General features: G+C 35.0%; 1 protein-coding gene across 4 annotated transcripts in view; it reads left to right on the forward strand.

The window, feature by feature from the left end:
- Pdss2 (decaprenyl diphosphate synthase subunit 2) overlaps positions 1-19,784 on the forward strand; it is a 268,265-nt gene that overhangs the window by 158,957 nt on the left and 89,524 nt on the right. For all 4 annotated transcript variants that reach the window (XM_077801684.1, XM_077801683.1, XM_026389653.2 and 1 more), the window contains one exon: positions 1,671-1,869. In XM_077801684.1, coding sequence (XP_077657810.1) covers positions 1,671-1,869 — 199 coding nt within the window. The remainder of the gene's footprint in view (positions 1-1,670; positions 1,870-19,784) is intronic.

The raw sequence follows: 19,784 nt of genomic DNA on the forward strand, positions 1-19,784 counted from the left end.
TTGAGATTCTGATTGGCCATTCTGTACCCTAAAAGCCATATTCATAATTCATTGTTGAGACAGACTCTCCACTTTGAACTGACAATGAGGCTGCAGTGGAACAGTACCCTTAAAATTCATAGATGCTCTTTTGTCTGAGAGCTCTCCCAGTCACCACTTTCAGTTTTTTGGGTCTTTACAAAGGGTCTTATGGCCATGCCATAAGTTACTCCATGTACAAAATGGTTTTCCCACTTGTTTTACTACCTTATAGCACAGTATGTCCCTTCAGTCCTCTAGGAGTAATTTCTTCAATGTCTTTTCAGCCCATACAAAGGTTTGCCATTTTTTCACCCTTCACTTCTAACACTCAAAGCCATTGATATGTAGTTTAAGTTTTGATTACATCAACACCTCACTATTAGATATACCAGTTTCTGTGTTGCATATCTATTGTTGCATAGCAAACCACTCTATATTTTAGTGATTTAAAACAACCATTTTTGTTTCTTACCATTCTATAAGTTGACAGGGTGGTTCTTCTACCTAGGGTCATGTGATTCCTGTGACTGCCTTAGATAAACCTAAGCTTGTCAGTTACGTGAGCATTCATTAGGCTTTGCTTGCATCATGTTTGTTGAGTCCTAGTGACCAAGCAAGTACATGGCCAGGGTTAATGTGGTAAGGACTGCACAGGACCATGGACTAAGAGATATAGTTCACATGGAGCCATTTGTAATGGTTAAACTCCAACAGATTTCCAGTTTACATTACTTTGTATCCTTGGGAAGTCATTTCACTTGTGTGCAACAATTTTTTTATGACATAAAGGGGTAAATAATATCTATAACAGGGTTGTTATGATATTTTAATTTTAAGTAATTACTTGTTTATTTATTTTTATACTGGGGATCGAACCCAAAGCTTCATGCATGCTAGGCAAGAGCTCTACCACTGAACCAATCCCCACCCTCTAATAACTACTTGTTTTTTGTGCAGATATGAGAGTAATACTTTTGTCATTGTGCAAAATATACAAACTGTAGAAAATTATTTAAAAGAAAGCAAACATCTCCTGAAATTCCATCTAATACAACACTATACCAGGAGCTCCTCAGGGCCTTTTCTGTCTTATTTCCATTGTAGGGGTGTGTGTGTGTGTGTGTGTATGTGTGTGTGTGTGTGTATGTGTATGTACACCTTTCTCGTCCTGAAAGGTAAAGTCCCTGAAGGAGGAGAATTCAACTCTGTAAATTTCATAACTTTGTATTTAGGATGATAATGCACATTAAATACTTAGCCTAATATCTGACACAGATATATTCCCACTTAAATTGTTGTTCTGTTGATACTACCAAGGATTCTTAGAAATCTTAAAGTTATGAGAATGAGAAAAGTATCCTGAGAGCAAAATATCTAAATGGAACTGTGGAGGGTGGCTTCTCTCTGGGGATCCCCGTGAATTGTGAGATAGAATGTAGGAGCATTATAGAGAAAGACGTTGTCAAGATCTACTTATAGATCCCAAACTACTCAATGGCAAGTCCTCTATTATAAATTTTTAATTAAAAAGGAATACCCCCTTCAAAGAATAATCTAGTAAATGTTTTATTGTTGAAAACTTGAAGCCTGACATTAGTAATAAAAATTATATTCTTGATACTCAAACAGATTTTATCTTTATGTTTTAGTCAAAGAAGTTTGGCAGAGATCACAGAACTTATCCATACTGCTCTCCTTGTACATCGTGGGATAGTAAATTTAAATGAATTGCAGTCTTCTGATGGACCACTGAAAGACATGCAATTCGGAAATAAAATAGCTATCCTAAGTGGAGACTTCCTTCTAGCAAATGCCTGCAATGGACTAGCCCTGCTACAGAACACCAAGGTAAAAATTGTAAGAGTTAACTTATACCTAGATGACCTTCAGGTAGTTCTTGGTTGGGAGATGGAGCCATAGAGGTCTCTGTGCTCTGTGCCCAACTCCCCCATGTAGATGTTCAGTAAAACGTTGTTGAAGATGATGATGGCGGTGTCAACACCAGGGAAAACTGGTAAATGCTATAAGTCAGTTTTGAAAGTAATTTTTATTTTTTTGTGATTACAGGTAAAATTCATTAATTATTATTCCAAATAAAGAATATATTAATAAGTTAAATTTATTCTTAACAAATTTTAAATTATTAAAATTAAATTATTAAAAATTATTCTAAATAAAGAATATATAAATAAATATTATCTATAATCCCAGTATCTAGCTAATATTTTCATGTATTTCTTTGTAGTCATTTGTTGGCTATTCATTTATACTTTTATATATAGGGATCATTTTTATAATATACAAGAACGTGCTTGTATATAAGGTTTTTTAATCCTATTATTGCTTTGCACCTCATATTATAATGTGGGTATTTTCCCATTCTGTTAACATTTAAAAAAAACATTTTTCATACATTTTAAATAATTGCATAATATTCTTTCATTTAGATATTATATCATTTATTTAACAAATTCTTTAGTGTTCAACATTTAGTCTGCTTCCTATTTATCACAAATTGACCTGCAGTAAATATCTTTTCACATCAATTTTCTCATTCCTGATTTTCCATTATAGATTATTTCTTTTTTTAATATTTATTTTTTAGTTGTATTTGGACACAATACCTTTATTTCATTTATTTTTATGTGGTGCTAAGGATCGAACCCAGGGCCTCCCATGTGCTAGGCAAGCACTGTACCACTGAGCCACAACCCTAGCCCCTCCAGATTATTTCTTTAAGATAAATTGAAAGGGTTTAAACATTTTCAGTATTCTTGATACATATTGTCACACTGCTTTCTGTAAAGGAGAAATATTCTTTATATATCAGGTTTATGTTTGACAACAAGAGAACATTGGCCTATGTATGTGTGGGAGGGGGTTCTTTATTATTTCTCTCATGTAAAAACATCCAGAAGTTGGTATGGTGATTCTGCAAAGTCAAGGACCCAGGCTCCTTCTATCTTACTGTTCTGCCCTCCTTATCTTACCACTTCATGGTCTAAGACAGTTGCCATCATGCCTCACTCCAGTCAATAGGAAGGAAAGAGGAAGAAAGGCAAAAATGGACAGTTCTCCTTTCCTTGAAGGTCACCTGAGTGTACATCTGGTTTGCTAAGAACAGTCTCAATGTAAGACAGCTTTCCCCAAATCCCATCTTGTTTGGCTTTTGTTCTGAATTTTCCATTTTTTAACAAGGATTTATTATCTAATTATTACATTAGAATAAAACACAACGGGTTTGATAGATTTCCACATTGTACTTCTAGCCTCTGCTTAATTTTTGTCTAATATAAACTAATTGTACTGTGAAACCCTTACACAGTGGACAGAGTTCTCATTTTAAGGTGTTATTAAATCTGAAAGACAACCAGCAGTAAGTAACCCATCTCTTTTTCACAGCCCTTTTAGACACAGTGTAATTAACACCTCCTCATTGCAGGGCAATTGCTGATCCCACAAAATACACTTAAATACAAATGTCTAGACTGAGATAACTCCTTTCTGTATTAAGTGATGAGAGAAGTTATTTGCCACTGCTGCCCTAGTTAGCTACTTGGTGTTATCAACCAATTGTACCATGATCCATGCATGGACTACAAGTCACAAAGCTTCCAGGTAGTCAGGCGTGGTGGTGCATGCCTATAATCCCAGTGGCTCAGGAGGCTAAGACAGGAGGATCATGAATTCAAAGCCAGCCTCAGCAAAAGCGAGGTGCTAAGCAACTCAGTGAGACTCTGTCTATACATAAAATACAAAATAGGGCTGGGGATGTTCCTCAGTGGTCAAGTGCCCCTGAGTTCAATCCCTGGTACCAAAAAAAAAAAAAAAAAAAAAAAAAAAAAGCTGCCAGGTACCACTGTGTAAGCTCAGTGGGAAACATAGGTTTGATGTCTATAAAATATATGTGAGAAGTCAGAGCTGGTCACTTGTGTTGTACAGCAAGTAAAAAGTAGGGTAGGCTGAGCATGCTTGCTTGTATAGTGTAAATCTGGTAACTATGTTTTTTTACAGCACTTTGTTTTTATAAGTCCTTTTAGCAGGAGTGAGCTGAAAAAAACTAAAAATATATGTTTCATTTTTTTTAAAGTACTGCATTTTTGTGTTTTGAGAAATTTGATAAGAAACATGTAACTTGCACAAAATGTTTGTTGACATTTACTATCCACTTTAGAGGCCATAGTGATATCACTAACCACATGAAAATGAGAATCAAATTTGCTGGAGAAGTATCAGAATCTGTGGAAGCTGGTAGTTAATTTAAGATCACTGCCTAAAGATGATGATCTAACACATGCAGCACAGAAGGTATATATACATGCCACTCTAAGAGACATAATTTGTGTAGGTAAATAACTACTCTTCTAAGTTAATGTCATTCATTTTCAACTATATGGTTTTATGTGCACATTGGAAAAGGGAAGCATTGGCAGAAGAACTTAGTAAATAGTTAAATAATTTCAGTTTTAGTTCAGTGTTGTCAGGTGCTTCCATTGTTAAATCATTTAAGTTAATTCTAAAAATGATTTGGATTTTTTTCTTTCTGTCCATTCATGGGATCAAAGTAAAATTTTTATGAGTATAATCTGCCAAAGATAAACCCTTCGTGAGTGACAAAGGCACTGAAAACATTCACTGGAGAAAAGATAGCCTATTCAATAAATGGTGCTGGGAAAATTGAAACTCCACATGTAACAAAATGAAATTAAGCCCTTATCTCTCATCCTGTATGAAACTCAACTCAAAGTGGATCAAAAACTTAGGCACTAGACCAGAGACCCTGTGCCTAATAGAAGAAAAAGTAGGTCCAAATCTTCACCATGTCAGCTTAGGATCTGACTTCCTTAACAAGACTCCTAAAGTGCAAGCAATAAAATTAAGAATCAATAAATGGAGTGGGTTCAAACTAAAACTTTCTTCTCAACAAAGGAAACAATAACATGAAGAGAGAGCCTGCAGAATGGGAGAAAATCTTTACCACACGCACCTCAGGTACAGCATTAATCTCCAGGATACTAAAAAATCTTAACACCAAAAAAAACCAAATAACCCAATCAATAAATGGGCTAAAGAACTGAACAGATAGATACTTCACAAAAGAAAAAATAACAATCGATCAACAAACATATGAAAAAATATTCAAGATCTTTAGCAATTAGAGAAATGCAAATCAAAACTACTTAAGATTTCATCTCACCCTAGTCAGAATGGCAAGAATGTTTGTATTATCAAGAATACAAACAACAATAAATGTTGGTGAAGATATGGGGGGAAAAGTACATTCATACATTGCTGGTGGGAATGCAAATTTGTGCAACCATTATGGAAAGAAGTATGGAGATTCCTCAGAAAATTTAGAATGGAACTACCATTTGACCCAGGTATACCACTTCTCAGTTTATACCCAAAGGACTTAAAATTAGCATATTACAGTGACGTAGCCACATCAATGTTAATAGCAGTTCCATTCACAATAGCTAAACTACGGAACCAACCTAGATGCCCTTCAACAGATAAGTGGATTTAAAATGTGAAATATTACTCATCCTTAAAGAAAAATGAAATGATGGCATTTGCTGGTAAATGGATGGAGCTAGAGAATATCATGCTAAGCAAAAAAAGCCAATCCCAAAAAACCAAAAGCCAAGTGTTTTCTCTGATATACAGATGCTAATTTACAATAAGTGGTAGGGGCTAGGGAAGAATAGAGTTACTTTGGATTAGGCAGATGGAAGTGAAGGAAGGGGAGAGGATATGAGTATAGGAAAAATAGTGGAATTAATTAGACATTATTACCCTGTGTACATATATAACTGTAAAACCAGTGGGATTCTACATCATGTAGAATCAGAAGAATGAGAAATTATGCTCCATTATATATGATGTATCAAAGTGCATTCTACTGTCATGTATAACTAATTAAAACAAAAATATTTTTTAAAGTTCAGTGTTGATAAAATTATGAGTTTATAATAACAGTACAAGTACAAAATTTGAAGAAGCACAGTATTTGTGGTAAAATCGATGTTCTTACTACATTAAGAAACCTATGGAGTAGCTGGAATTGGTTATGGCACACATATAATTCATAGTTTCATCCAAACATGCATCAACATTCCTCTAATTGAAATAAAATCTATTGCTACATCAAAATTCACAAATATCTCTATTGTTAGAGTTTCTGAACTATAGGATTTGGAAGATAGCTGATGTGGAGTATAAAAATATACCTCACTGGGCTCGGTGGCACAAGTCTATAATCCCAGGAGCTCAGGAGGCTGAGACAGGAGGATTGTGAGTTTGAAACCAGCCTCAGCAACTTAGAGGCACTTAGCAACTCAGCGAAACCCTGTCTCTAAATAAAATATTAAAAAGGGCTGAGGATGTGGCTCATGGTTAATCAACCCTGGGTTCCATCCTTAGTACAAATAAATAAACAAATAAGTCATTAAATGTGTGGTAGCACTTTGTTCAAAATAAACTGGAAATCTAAAGTATTCAACAGGGGCTGGGGATGTGGCTCAAGCGGTAACGCGCTCACCTGGCATGCATGCGGCCAGGGTTCGATCCTCAGCACCACATACAAACAAAGATGCTGTGTCCGCCAAAAAATAAATAAATATCAAAAAAATCTCTCTCTCTCTCTCTCTCTCAAAAAAAAAAAAAAATAAAACATAAATAAAAAATAAAGTATTCAACAAATGGGACAGCAAATAAGGCTTTTAGAGAAAAAAGTTTCCATTGATATTTTTCCCTACACAAGCAAGGAAGGGGCTGAACAAAATGGTAACAATTCAAATAACATACAATATTAAAATTTTCATTTCTGTAGTTTTGATAGGAAGTGTCTCACCTTGTAGGAAAAATCTTTTGGTGGTACTCCTGTATTTAATAAATTGTACACGTACATGAATAAAATGAAATTGTGAAAGCCTAGATTTTGCAGCTTGGAAATTTGGCAAAACATTCAAAAATATGGAAATAATTTATTCAACAAATTTTGTCTTATAAAAATATTCATAGCCAGGTTCAGTGGCTTAAGCCTGTAGTCCCAACTACTTGGAAGGGTGAAGCAGGAGGATTGTTTGAGTTCAGCAGTTCAAGACCAGACTGAGAAAGTTTCCTTAAAAAAAAAAAATTGTCAAAGAAAAATACAATGACAGAGGCAAAAGGACATGTGCCTATGAAAATATTTGGGCTGAATATTTACATTGTTCAATATTTAACAAATTTGCACTGAGTTTGGCAGGTAACTCAGAATCTAGAGAAAGAACATTTTCTCAACTTAAAATATTATAGTCTACCAAAAAGAATCAATTGAAGATATCAGAAATTTCAAATTAATTAACTATAAAAAATGCAACTGTGAGGAATGTTACTGGCAGTTTTATTTTTGAGTATAATACTTTTAAAAAATATGTTCTTTAGGAAAATACTAGTAATAAAACATTATAGACAGATTTGGCTAAGAAATTAACTAATGTATATGTATATACACCTAAGAATAATTATTCCACTTTTGCTTATTATTTTTTAATATTCAGTTAATCAGTATTGTGAAGAAGTTTTTGCCAGGCTCTATGGCACATGCCTGTAATCTCTGCAGCTCAGGAGGCTGATGCAGGAGGATCACAAGTTCAAAACCTGCCTCTGCAATCTAGTGAGACATTGAACAACTCAGCAAGACCCTGTTTCTAAGTAAATTATTAAAAAAAAAAAATGAGGACATAGTCAATGGTTAAGCGCCTCTGGGTTCAATCTCTGGTACCAAAAAAAAAGGATAAAGAAGAAGAAAAAGTTTTCCTTATTTATTTATTTTGTCCTACTTGGAATTGATTCCAGAACCTGAACATCATCCCTAATTCTTTTTTTAATTTTCTTTCTTTTAATTTTGAAACAGGATCTCACTAAGTTGCCAAGGCTGGCCTGGAACTTGTGATCCTCCTGCCCTTAATCTTCTGAGTAGCTGGGATCACAGGCTTGTGCCCCTGTGCCCAGCAGTTTTTCCTATTTTAATATATGAATGTTAGGGGTTGGGGCTGTGTCTCAATGGTAGCATACTTGCCTGGCATGTGTGAGGCACTGGGTTCGGTTCTCAGCACTGCATATAAATAAATAAAATAAAGGTCTATCAACAACTAAAAAAATCATATTATATATATATATATATATATATATATATATATATAATGTTAATTTTTTGAAATTTTATTTTTTTAAAATTTGTTGTAGTTGTGTACAGACAGCAGGCCTTTATTTTTTATTTGTTTATTTCCATGTAGTGCTGAGGATCAAACCCAGTGCCTCAGGCATGCTAGGCAAGTGCTCCTCCACTGAGCTACAGCCCCAGCCGTGAAATTTCATTTTTAAAAATAGTTTTTAAATAGAACTAGTTGAGTTTACCAAAATAACAAACTTGATTATTAGTTAATAAATACATCTTTTAAAAAGTCTAAAATTTTAGTTATATGGTACTTCTAAATTATAATATCTACACTTCAAGGACATTTCTCAGAAGTTTTACAAGATCCTTCTGCTTACATTTCATTGGCCATAATTTAACGACATGGCCATGTTTCCAGCCAAAACTCTGGAAGACTCAGAGAATAGACACATAGCATTCTTCCCTACATTTCCGTCATATTTGCACATTTTGGGCTAGCACATATTTTTGAGATATACCTATTGATTTGAAAGAATAAAATAATACCTTTAATATGTACTTTATATCCATGTGGGAAAAAAGCTAAAGAAATGAACTTGTCATATGAAGCAGAATAAATTATCCCAAAACAGAATCTCAGATCTCCCTCTCATTGGACATTCTTTTTATTTCATTCACCTTAAATTTGTATAATGTACTTTGATGGCTCTAACTTAATTCTCTTCAACACTGGATTCCCATGTTAAGGGAAGGATGAGTACGTTATTCTCCCTAGGAGTCATTGACTGTGTAAGGCATCTTTCCTCTCTTGTATACCTTCTGTGGTCTGTGAGTAAGGGTGGGCCTTGCCTGAAGAAGGAAGAGGCCTTTATGAAAGTGCGGGTCTGGTAGCATTTCCTGGTACCTTGAGCTATATGTGAGCAGCTCTAGACATATAAACTAGTCAGTCATCATAGATTAGACACACATCCCTGAGGAGTTATTCTGGACCAGTTGCTTAATGATCCATGTTTTAGAAGTTTAGCCTCAGCATGGTCCCAGCTCAGGAAAGAAACTAAGGCTCATTGTCTTCAGACAAACTTCTTCTGTTTTGTCTCACATTAGCTTGAACTTACTTGAATCTATTTTGATGAAGTCCTTTATAAATGTGTTTAAGATGTGACTTAATGTATAGACATAGTCACGACACCAGTAGGCACTTGTTTGAACCTCTTCCCTTTACAAGAATATTTAATGTGTTCCTTTTCCTTAACTACTTCATGTTGGTCATACATTCTCTCTTTCCCTGTGGTTCAAGTTCAGTGAAAATGGAGGCTTTACTCCCATCAAAATCAAATCAAATTCACAGTCTGTGAAATCCACTCTTGGTGTTTTGCATTTCAGAAGCATCACTATAAATGTTCCAGAGTCTAAGACCTCTACCATCTGCTCCTTTAGGCACTGGATTTCAGTAGCACTGCTTGATTTACAAAGGCTGGGGCTGGGGCTGGTGGGGGGCTGTGGGGGGCTGTGGGGGAGCAGGGCTAGCATATCCAACAACAATTCAGCTTGAAACTTATGCTTGAAATAAGAATAATCAGGCACCTCCTCCCCTCCAGTGAGCGCTGTACCTTCGTGGTCTTTGTGTAGGTTTGTACCTTTAGATTTGCATTATATCAATCTTCTTTGGAGAGGATTTTTTTTTCTCCTTGTTAGGCAGCGATGTGGGGTTTTTGTTTGGTTTTGTTTTGTTCCTGTATTGATAGATACGTGTTAAATTGAAGCCTTTATTCTCTACATCCCTCCTGATCATCCAAAACATGGATCTTTTGCACCTTCTTCTTTAAAGGGTCATCAAAGCTCTACAAGGTCAATTTTAAAAGGTGCTTCATCAGCACACTTTTGGTGAAAGACTGAGTACCATGTCCAGGGTCCATGATTGATTTTCTAAAAATCTAGGGTTTATCTTATTTTGATAATAAGAGATGACATCCAAATCATATGAAAAGTATTTCAAACTGAGGCAATAGTAAGGGATGATTAAAAGGCTTGAAAATCAAGAATTCTGTTTGATAATTCCAGTCTCCCATATTCAGAACCAGTTTATTTAATTTACTTTGACAGTATTTTCATGAGAATGGTTTTTTAAGGAAGGTTAAGTAATATCTCAGAAGAGGACTTATTTTATTAAAGGAGTCTCCCATAAACTTAATTAGATTAAGTATAATACTATCTTAGAATTGTTTTGTGGTTTTATTTTGGTTTTAGTTTTAAAGGAGGAAGTAGCAATAAACATTTCTTTAGGCAGTATTAAGTTTTCTTATCTCTACATATGGTTAATGTCTTGGTATAGTTCAATTGTACTTAATGATATTTGAGTTTTCTTTTATAAGAAAGAAAATTTCAGTAAAGCAACATAAATAGACATCACAGCAATGAGGGAGCAGGCAGAACCTAAGACAATTTCTGTTTATAATGTCACTGTTTTTTCACAGTGACAGCCTGCTTTTTCTTTGAGAGTATATATTTAACTTGGTAATTAAAGTTGGCATATTTGCAGCAACTTTAATATTTTATGACTTATTCATTCTACCAATTTTCCATTTTCTTGTGCTGCTGGATTCTTGTCTGAATTTCTGTATTATATGTTTATAACCATACTTCTCCAGGGGCAGACCATTAGATGAAGGGTTCTGTAGTCAGATGAAATTCAGAGCTGTTTTATAATTGCCAAGGGTAAAATTAGCAAAGTCAATTATTCTCCCTTTGGCTTTTCCCTAAAGATATTAGGGGTCTTCAAGGTAATTGCCTTAGGTAACACTTAGATTTTTAAATATCTTCAAGTATAGAAATTGGTATATTAATCCTCTGGTAATTGTCTTTTTAATATTATAGCTAAAGTCACATAAGTGCAAATTAACAAGATTTTGAATTCAAGAATAAGTTTAAAAATTAATGCTTAGACTTTTATTCAATTATGGAATATAAGGGCAACTTTTTATACTAGCACCTCACTGTGTAAAGACCTGGACTAAGAAACTTCAGAGTGCTTCTTTTGTTGTGTTTTTATTTTTGTTTTTAGTACTGGGGATTGACCCAGGGGTACTTAAACCACTGAAGCACATGCTCAGTTTATTATTATTATTATTATTATTATTATTATTATTATTATTATTATTATTATTATTGAGACAGGTCTCTCAAAGTTGCTTAGGACCTGTTAAGTTGCTAGGACTGGCTTTGAACTTGAGATCCTCCCACCTCAGTCTCCCAAGCTACTGGGATTACAGCCATGTGTCACTGTGCCCTGCTCAAAATGCCTCTTTTTTTATTTTTAATATTTTTTTAGTTGTTGATGGACCTTTATTTTATTTAGTTACATATGGTGCTGAGAATCGAACCCAGTGCCTCACACATGCTAGGCACGCGCTCTACCACTGAGCCACGACCCCAGCCCTCAAAATGCCTCTTTTTAAGCCATAAATTGACTGACTCTTTTGAGATAAGTTGCTCTATATGTGTTTATGTAGAATATCACTGAATGTTACAATGGTATGGTCATGCCAGAATCTAAAACTTTAGTGTTTGAGCATCAAGTTATCACTGAGACATGTTAAATAATTTGGAGGGGGACTGGGGATGTGGCTCAAGTGGTATAGCGTGCGTGCCTGGCATTCGTGTGGCCCGGGTTTGATCCTCAACTCCACATACAAAGAAAGATGTTGTGTCAGCCGAAAACTAAAAAATAAATATTAAAAAAAAATTCTCTCTCTCTCTCTCTCTCTCTCTCTCTCTCTCTCTCTCTCTCTCTCTCTCTCTCTCCCCCCCTCTCTCTCTCTCAAAAAAAAAATAATAATAATAATTGGGAGGGAAATCATAAAATTGAAAAGCACTATAATTTAGAAATCTAGCTGGACATTATAAGTTTTCTCTCATCCCGTATTTATTTAGATGGCATTTGTATTTTAGAATTAAGCCACAGTGCAAATAAGACTATGGATTACTATTTGTCATCCTCATTTTGTTTTTCAACATCTTTTATTTTACATGTTTAGTGATAAACCTAGTATTTAAAGAATTGAACTCACCATGTTATTAGTATTTTCTTTTTTAATTTTTGTAGTCATTTTCATTTAATGGACTTGTGGCTGTACATCAGATGAGAGACTGAATCAGCCTGGGTCTTGTCTAAAAATCCAAGAGCATTGTCCTGATGTCACTCCCAGGGGCTATTTTATTAAGCATTAGTGATTCATATTTCTAAATAACCGGTGGCACAGATGTATTCCTTACATAGCTGATGTATTTCCTTATGCTAACTTTGTTTTCCTAAAGGCATAAATATGTTGTTTACAAGGAAGAATTTTGTTTGTGTAAATATGCTCAATTTATGCATATAAATCTCCTTTTACACTGTATATATATATATTTTTAAAAGAGGCTGCTATTGCTTGATGTTTGTCTTATCTGTTATATTAATTTTACTTTTCAATTCATGTTGAAAGTGAAATCCTAAAAACATGCTACAGCATATAACTTTAAATTTTTCTCTATCATATTTATTTAAAACAGCATTATTTTGACTGTGTATGTAGTTTTATTTTTTATTTTTGAGACAAGGTCTCACTAATTTGCCCAGGTAGCCTTGAATTTGAGATCCTCCTGTCTCAGCTTGTGGAGTAGTTGGGATTATAGGCGTGCGCCACTGAACCAGGCTGATTCCCAGTTTTTCTTCTTCCTTGTGCTTTTGGAGGGGAGTCAAAAGGAGTGATAGGTTTGGATCTGATTAATTCAGATTGTCTGTTGGGGGGTGCATTTGTGTGTGTGTGTGGAGCTGGGGATTCAAACCCAGGGCCTTGTGCATGTGAGGCAAGCACTCTACCAACTGAGCTATAACCCCAGCCCCATTGTCTATGTAGTTTTGCCAAGCAGTATTTTACTTATAGAAATTATCAATCCTTTTTATTTTAATTTTGAGACAGGGTCTTGCTGAGTTTCTTAGAGCCTCACTAAGTTGCTGAAGCTGGTCTCAAACTTGCTCCTTTCCCAGAGCCTCCTGAGTCACTGAGATTACCAGCATCTGCCATCACACCTGGGTCCAAATTAATATCTTTTAGTCTCTTTAGCTTAATACCCAAGATTAATACTCTTTACTACATATAACACACTCAAGTGTAGATTTTCAAGACTAGAATAAATGGGTGCAGAAGGTAAATGAGGTGTCATGTATTGTAACAATAAAAGAGCCTATCTCCATATCAATTTAATAGAAAAGTCAAAATGCCAACATAAAATTACTGTGGTCACATATTAAACAGACTATATTCACTTTGAATCTGCTAGATCTTTAAAGTACAAGTGATAAATTATTAGTGTGTGCAAAATATACTATAAATAAGAAGACAAATATGTCTTTTAAAATTTATTTTCTCATTAAAATCTTGAACTTTGCCCAATTTGATGCTACAAAACAATGGACTATAATTTCTCTTGATATAGGAAGGTCAAATGCCATCCCACAAAATGGACATTTCTCTGAGTGTCTGTCAGTCTGGAAACCTGACAGTAAAGAAGAGCAAGATAAGCTTGCATGTTTCTTCCACATGCCTGGCATTCAAAAACATGCTTTTAAAAAAAATTGTATCCTGTAGAAACACATCTTCTGAAATAGAGTTGAACACCATACCATGGTTGGCCAGACTGGTTATAGCAATCTTATAATACATTTAACAACTTTAATTTTTGCAAGTTCGAAGTCTAGTTTCCAGAAGTAAATTTAATTAAATAGACTTTCCCCCCCTCCATTTTCACTAGGGCAAATCACTATTTCTCTAAAGCCAGGGAAATGGGGAAAGTCCTATTTTCAAAAGTCGAGCTCTCCTTTACTCTTCTTTTGCCCTTCTAGTGATTTTACACAGGGAACTTCCTGAGTTGGTAGTTTACAAAAGTACTGTGTGATGAACGGTGGGTTCCTTCCTCTGCATTCTCAGCTGCCTGGCCGAGCATCTCTTATTTCCACCCATCCTTTCTTCACATGGCGCAGATCTTTGTCTCTTATTGTTCACAACTCAGTGCTAATTTCACCTCGGTCAATCTCCAGAGTGCATTCACATCCTTTTCAGCCCTTTTCCTCCAATATTTCATTCTTTGTTTTCTTACCCGTTATTTCAGTAAAATTGTCAACCACCTTTTTGCTTTTTCGTTGTTCCTTTCAAAAAGAAAAAGGAAGCCAAGAACCTTTACTTGGAGTTGAAAAACGTCAGGGCAAAGCTTAGTATACTCTTGCGTGAAGAAAAAGGAATATTGTGTAGTTAGAAATGAAGTAAGAAAGAACCAGTGTCTCTCTCTGCATCCTCTTATAAACCAGATTTCTTACTGTCAATATTTAAAGATAATTTAGCAGATGTTCTCTATTTTATTTTTCCTCTTGTGTTGGTAAATTGCAGGTTTTTAAGGTGTGGTTTTCTACTAATCTATTTTTACAAAAAGTATATGCTATTTCTGACAGTATGAACTGATCAAGCTTTTGTAGCTGCCTTTATGTAACTTTGCTTTGCTTTGTGGACCTTGTTTGTAATCTTGCTAATTGTTGGGAAAATGTGGTACAAACTCCAAACAATTAACTTACAGATGAAATTCCAAAATAATGTGTATTTGTAATCTGGTACTTGGTGTATTAGACTAATATTGAATTCTGACACCATAAAAGAAATAATAAGAGTATTCAAAAGACCACTTTTCATTAATAGCCATATATAGCTTAGCTCAGTGGTATTGATATAACTTTGGTCTGAGTATTTCCATTATTTTCTTAAATCTTTAGAGTTTAAATACTTAGGGAAAAAATTCACTCGAAGCCAGAGTTGGCTTATAAGGCCTAAGCCCAGGAGCAAATTTTATTTATTTAGCAAGAGTGATTGGGAGAGCCCTTTTTTGGCAGCTAATGACCGACTGGAGGACTTGTGTGCCCAAGGCAGAGCTGAAGGCCATTAGCCCAACAGGTCATTAACTGACAAATGCCTGACCCTGAGGTCATTTCTGATATTGTAAACCATGAAAACATTAAAGTGGATTTGTTGGAAAGTATGGCTGTGCCAAGCAAGTTTCTTTTTAAGCAGTTTAGAAAATGCATTAAATTATTTGTTGTCATTCATGTGGTTTCATTGTCTTTGTTATGGAGCCATTTTCACTGTGTGTGATAGATCAGCCAGAAATTGGGAAAACACAAAATATCATATGTCCAGTCTTTTGTTTTTAAAGAACAATTACCCTGTTTAGAATATCAGATTAACTATTTAATTACTAATAGCTGCACTCTTGCAGGTCACTTGTACTTTCATAATGGGTTGAGTTACATAGCACTTACCTATTTTTATACTCTTAGAAAAGACATAAAATACTACAAAGTATAGTGGAATAAACACTGAAGTATCTAGCCTTGGCCTTTTCTTTTTCTTTTTCTTTCCCGTTAGCCATTAACATGTGAACCCTTATTTTACCTCTCAGAATTACAGGTTCAGGTCATTTATCTTTTTCTCTAAACTATCTAATGTCTTAATGTTCCAGTTTTTATCATTGAAATAAAAAAACTTCAATAGAAAGTCTTTCTTAAAATTGCTACCAAATACTTTTAAAATAATAACAACATCTTCAAGTGCTTACTACATGATAGAAACTATCTTAAATGCTTTATGTATGTTAACTGGTTTATAATGTCTTCTGAGGCACAAGGAAAAGGTCAGTAATTTCCCTGAGGAAATGCTGCTAATAAAGAGTAGGGCTGCTGCCTAAATACAGGCAATCTGGCTCCAGAATGCTTATGCTTAACTAAATAGAAAACTAACAAACCAACAAAGAACCATGATATTTTACAACTCGGAGTCTTATAAAAAAGAGTCTAACTTGTAACATTAAACTAGATCCTGGCTAGAAAATGGAATGATATGCAAAGAAAAAGTAATCAAGAAAAATTGTTAATAAAAGCAAGTATGTAGGGCTGGAGATGTGGCTCAGCGGTAGCGTGCTCGCCTGGCATGCGTGCGGCCCGGGTTCGATCCTCAGCACCACATACCAACAAAGATGTTGTGTCCGCCGAGAACTAAAAAATAAATATTGAAAATTCTCTCTCTCTCTCTCTCTCTCCCCCCTCTCTCACTCTCTCTTTAAAAAAAAAAAAAAAAAAAAAGCAAGTATGTAATAGAGAATTCAAAATCTTTGGACAAGTCAGATATAAGATTTATGTGCATATTTCAGCAGTCTAAAGCAACATTCCACATTAGTGAACTCTTTCCATAGTAGATTTGAGTTGAGAAACTTATATGGCTTCATTTGTGTAAGTACTTTAAAAGCCATAAGGTAATATACAAATGTAAATTTCTGAGAATGATCAGGCAAAATGATAATTGTTCAAATTTATTTTGAAACAGTTACGGTTTACACTCATTTGGAGTGGTATTGATATCTCAACAAAATTTTGTGTGTGTGTTATGTTAAGCAGTCAGGATACCAGTTTAAAACCTGGGGTGTAGCTAGGCATGGTGGCTCATGCCTTTTACCAGCAACTCAGGAGGCTGAGGCAAGAGGATCACAAGTTCAAGGTCAGCCTTAGCAACTTAGTGAGACCCTGTCTCAAACTTAAAAAAAGGCAGAGGGCAGGCTGGAAATGTAACTTAGTGATAAAATAACCCTGGGTTCAATCCCCAGCATAACACCATCACCATCCCCCCCAAAATATCCAATTGTATATTTTCACAGTTTGAAAATTTTTTGACCCAGGGATATCCCTTATTTGATTCAAAGGTACAGTGCAGCCAGTCCCAAATTTCTAATACTTCATTTTATTGAAGGAAGGGAGCAGGGAAGGATTATATAACTTTCTAGAACACAGTATCAGAGGGCCAGTTATTTTTTAAATTCCTTAAATCATGGATTTTTAAGAGCTGCAAAGGTATTTGGGGGAAATACAATTAACAGTTTCAGTCAAGATGTGTAGATTTTAGTGCACATGATTCATACTTTGATTTTTGTTCTTGCCTTTAGAGTACAAACCTTGGGATGTCTCTGAATTACAAACATCTGCATTTTAGTGTGTCCCAATTTGAATAGGAGCTGATTGAGCTGAAAAGTGAACTGTTATCCAAAAGACATGGCAACCCTGGAACTTGAAAGATATACTCATGAGTCCAAGGAAGTTACTGAAATTTCTAGCCCTATGACCAAATGTTGTTTAAGCCAATTTATTTTTTAATCTACTGGGATCAAAACTAAGGGTCAAGAACATTAGTGATTTAAACCCATAAGATTAAAATGCACCATAACAGAATATATCCCAGAGTGTCCAAGAAAGATTCCATCTTTAATTGTCTTTCTGTTTACCTTCAGTTAATTTGCATGTTTTTGGTATAAAGTGATAAAAAAAAAAATACCTTTTAAAATATGTTTCAGAATAATAATGTTTTAAATTGTCAAAAATTTGGGGGAACTCACATGCAACTTAAATGACTAACTAAGGCCTGACATGTATGACATGTATCATCATTTTGATGGAATAGGATAATCTTTCAAACCACACATCACTTCCTTCATTGGTGAGTGTGTAATCAATTTAGTAAATCACTGTTAACATTTTTTGGAAATGGAACACAATAGAAAGTACAGGCATAATGAAATTTTGTTTTATGAAATTTTAAACACACATGTGTATATACATGTGTATATGTGGTATGTCATGAGGGAAAGTGTAATCCTTACTGTGGGTTGCAATTTTTAAATTTCAGAAACTCTTGTAAGACTGAGTTCTAGCCAGCAACAGCCTTCCAGTTGATGTCATTGAGAGGGCCCCCAGATGAAGAAGTTGTGAAAGCAAAACGGAGATTTTTAGCCACAATGAAAAAAAGTTGATCACTGAAATGTCCTGAAAAATACATTCAAAATTCAGTAACAGCACCACTAAGCAACCGAAGTACTGAGAATATGGTGTTCTAAATACAGACTTTGTATTCAGGAATTCCCTTATAAGATGAAAAACAAAGCAGCTAACTACAATATGATAATATCAGTATTACTTTGTTTTATGACTATTACATTTAATTCTCAGTATCTAGTTATAGTTATGAATAAAAAGTGTATATAGTTGCATTTTTAAATATTTTTGATCATGGAGCTTATTGTTGACAAAATCCAGATACTGCTTACCTAGATAAGCAAATTGAGGTCCAAAGAAGTGACATGGCTAGCCTGAGGTGGTGCAGCTCACCTGTATATTAACCTCCAAGTGATCAGAGACAAATTAAGGGCCTTTATCTTTACAAGGTCAATAAGTGAGTTGTTTTAAAAAGAACAGCTAGTATAATAAGCATATATTGCAAACGTGTAACATATAATAAATTTGCTTATTAGAGTTTGTTTACACATGATCCCATAGTGGTATCTTTACTCCAGATATCTTTTCATATATTAATTAAAGATTATGATTTAGTAAGTTTACTCCCTATGTCAAAATACACTCTACTATCATGTATATATAAAAAAGAATGAATTAAAAAAATGTTTTTAAATTATGATTTAGGTCTCTCTTGGGTAATGCCTTGAGGTACAACTCTGGCCTGATGGCACTAGTATCATTAGTATAGTGCCAGGCATATAGTAGGCTATTAGCAAGTGTTTATGGAATATATGTACTGACCAATATAAAATTAAAACTGAGCACTTTATATAAAATTAAAGCTTAATACTTTATTTTCAACCATTTTCCTGAACTTGTGGACCTATTTCTTTCTAGTTGTATTAGTGGAAATTTTATACTTTTGTTTAGTTCACTGAATTTTCCTAAAACCTTTTTGACAAATGTTACCAGTAGTTTATAAACCAATGTATCAGCTGTTCTAAATTAAAAATTAAGATTATCAATTTGCTTAGTTTTTGCTGCACCTGTCCTATTGGTAGTGCCATTTCTATCTCTGCTGTCCCGCCTTAGCCAGAAAGAACTTCCAGCTCAGTAGAACAGATTGTTATCCCTCCCACAAATAAGCAAGGCCTTACACATTTGGCAGCATTGAAAAGGCTCCCTTCAAACAGCCGAGTGAGAAGCTTCCTCCAGAACTCCTCTGAGTTAGTGGTATGTTTATTTCAACAGACCTTTCATCCTTTCCTTCATTAAACCCAGTCCTTGTCTGATGGGAAGGAGAGGAGAGCCTTTCTTTCATAGACTTCAGCGATGGCTTTATCAAAGCCACTCATTTATATTAATCAGCTTGCAGAATGGGGCTCATCTGGGCTATTTGTGCCCAGGTGGTGGGTGAGTGGATTTCCCCCTTATTTGGCCATTGCTGCTCTTCCCCGTGTTCTTCAGAGGTTGTTTCTCCACTGAGGCTGCCAGGCTAGAAGCCCTGGCTGAGCACTAAGGACCAAATCCACCTGGAATGAAATGGTTTACTTAAACCGAGCTTGTAAATGATGAATTTCAAATGTCAAGTGCCATTATTGATCTCCATGGGAGAGTTCTACACCTTACCTATTCCCTCTCTGCCTTACCTTGTCTGTGCCAACCTGTCCATCTTTATGTGCATATCTCAGATTCCCTGTGCTCCATTTGTGCAAGAAGGAACTAAAGAGTGACACT

Source organism: Urocitellus parryii, chromosome 8 (genome assembly GCF_045843805.1).
Source record: "Urocitellus parryii isolate mUroPar1 chromosome 8, mUroPar1.hap1, whole genome shotgun sequence".
Classification (NCBI taxonomy): domain Eukaryota; kingdom Metazoa; phylum Chordata; class Mammalia; order Rodentia; family Sciuridae; genus Urocitellus; species Urocitellus parryii.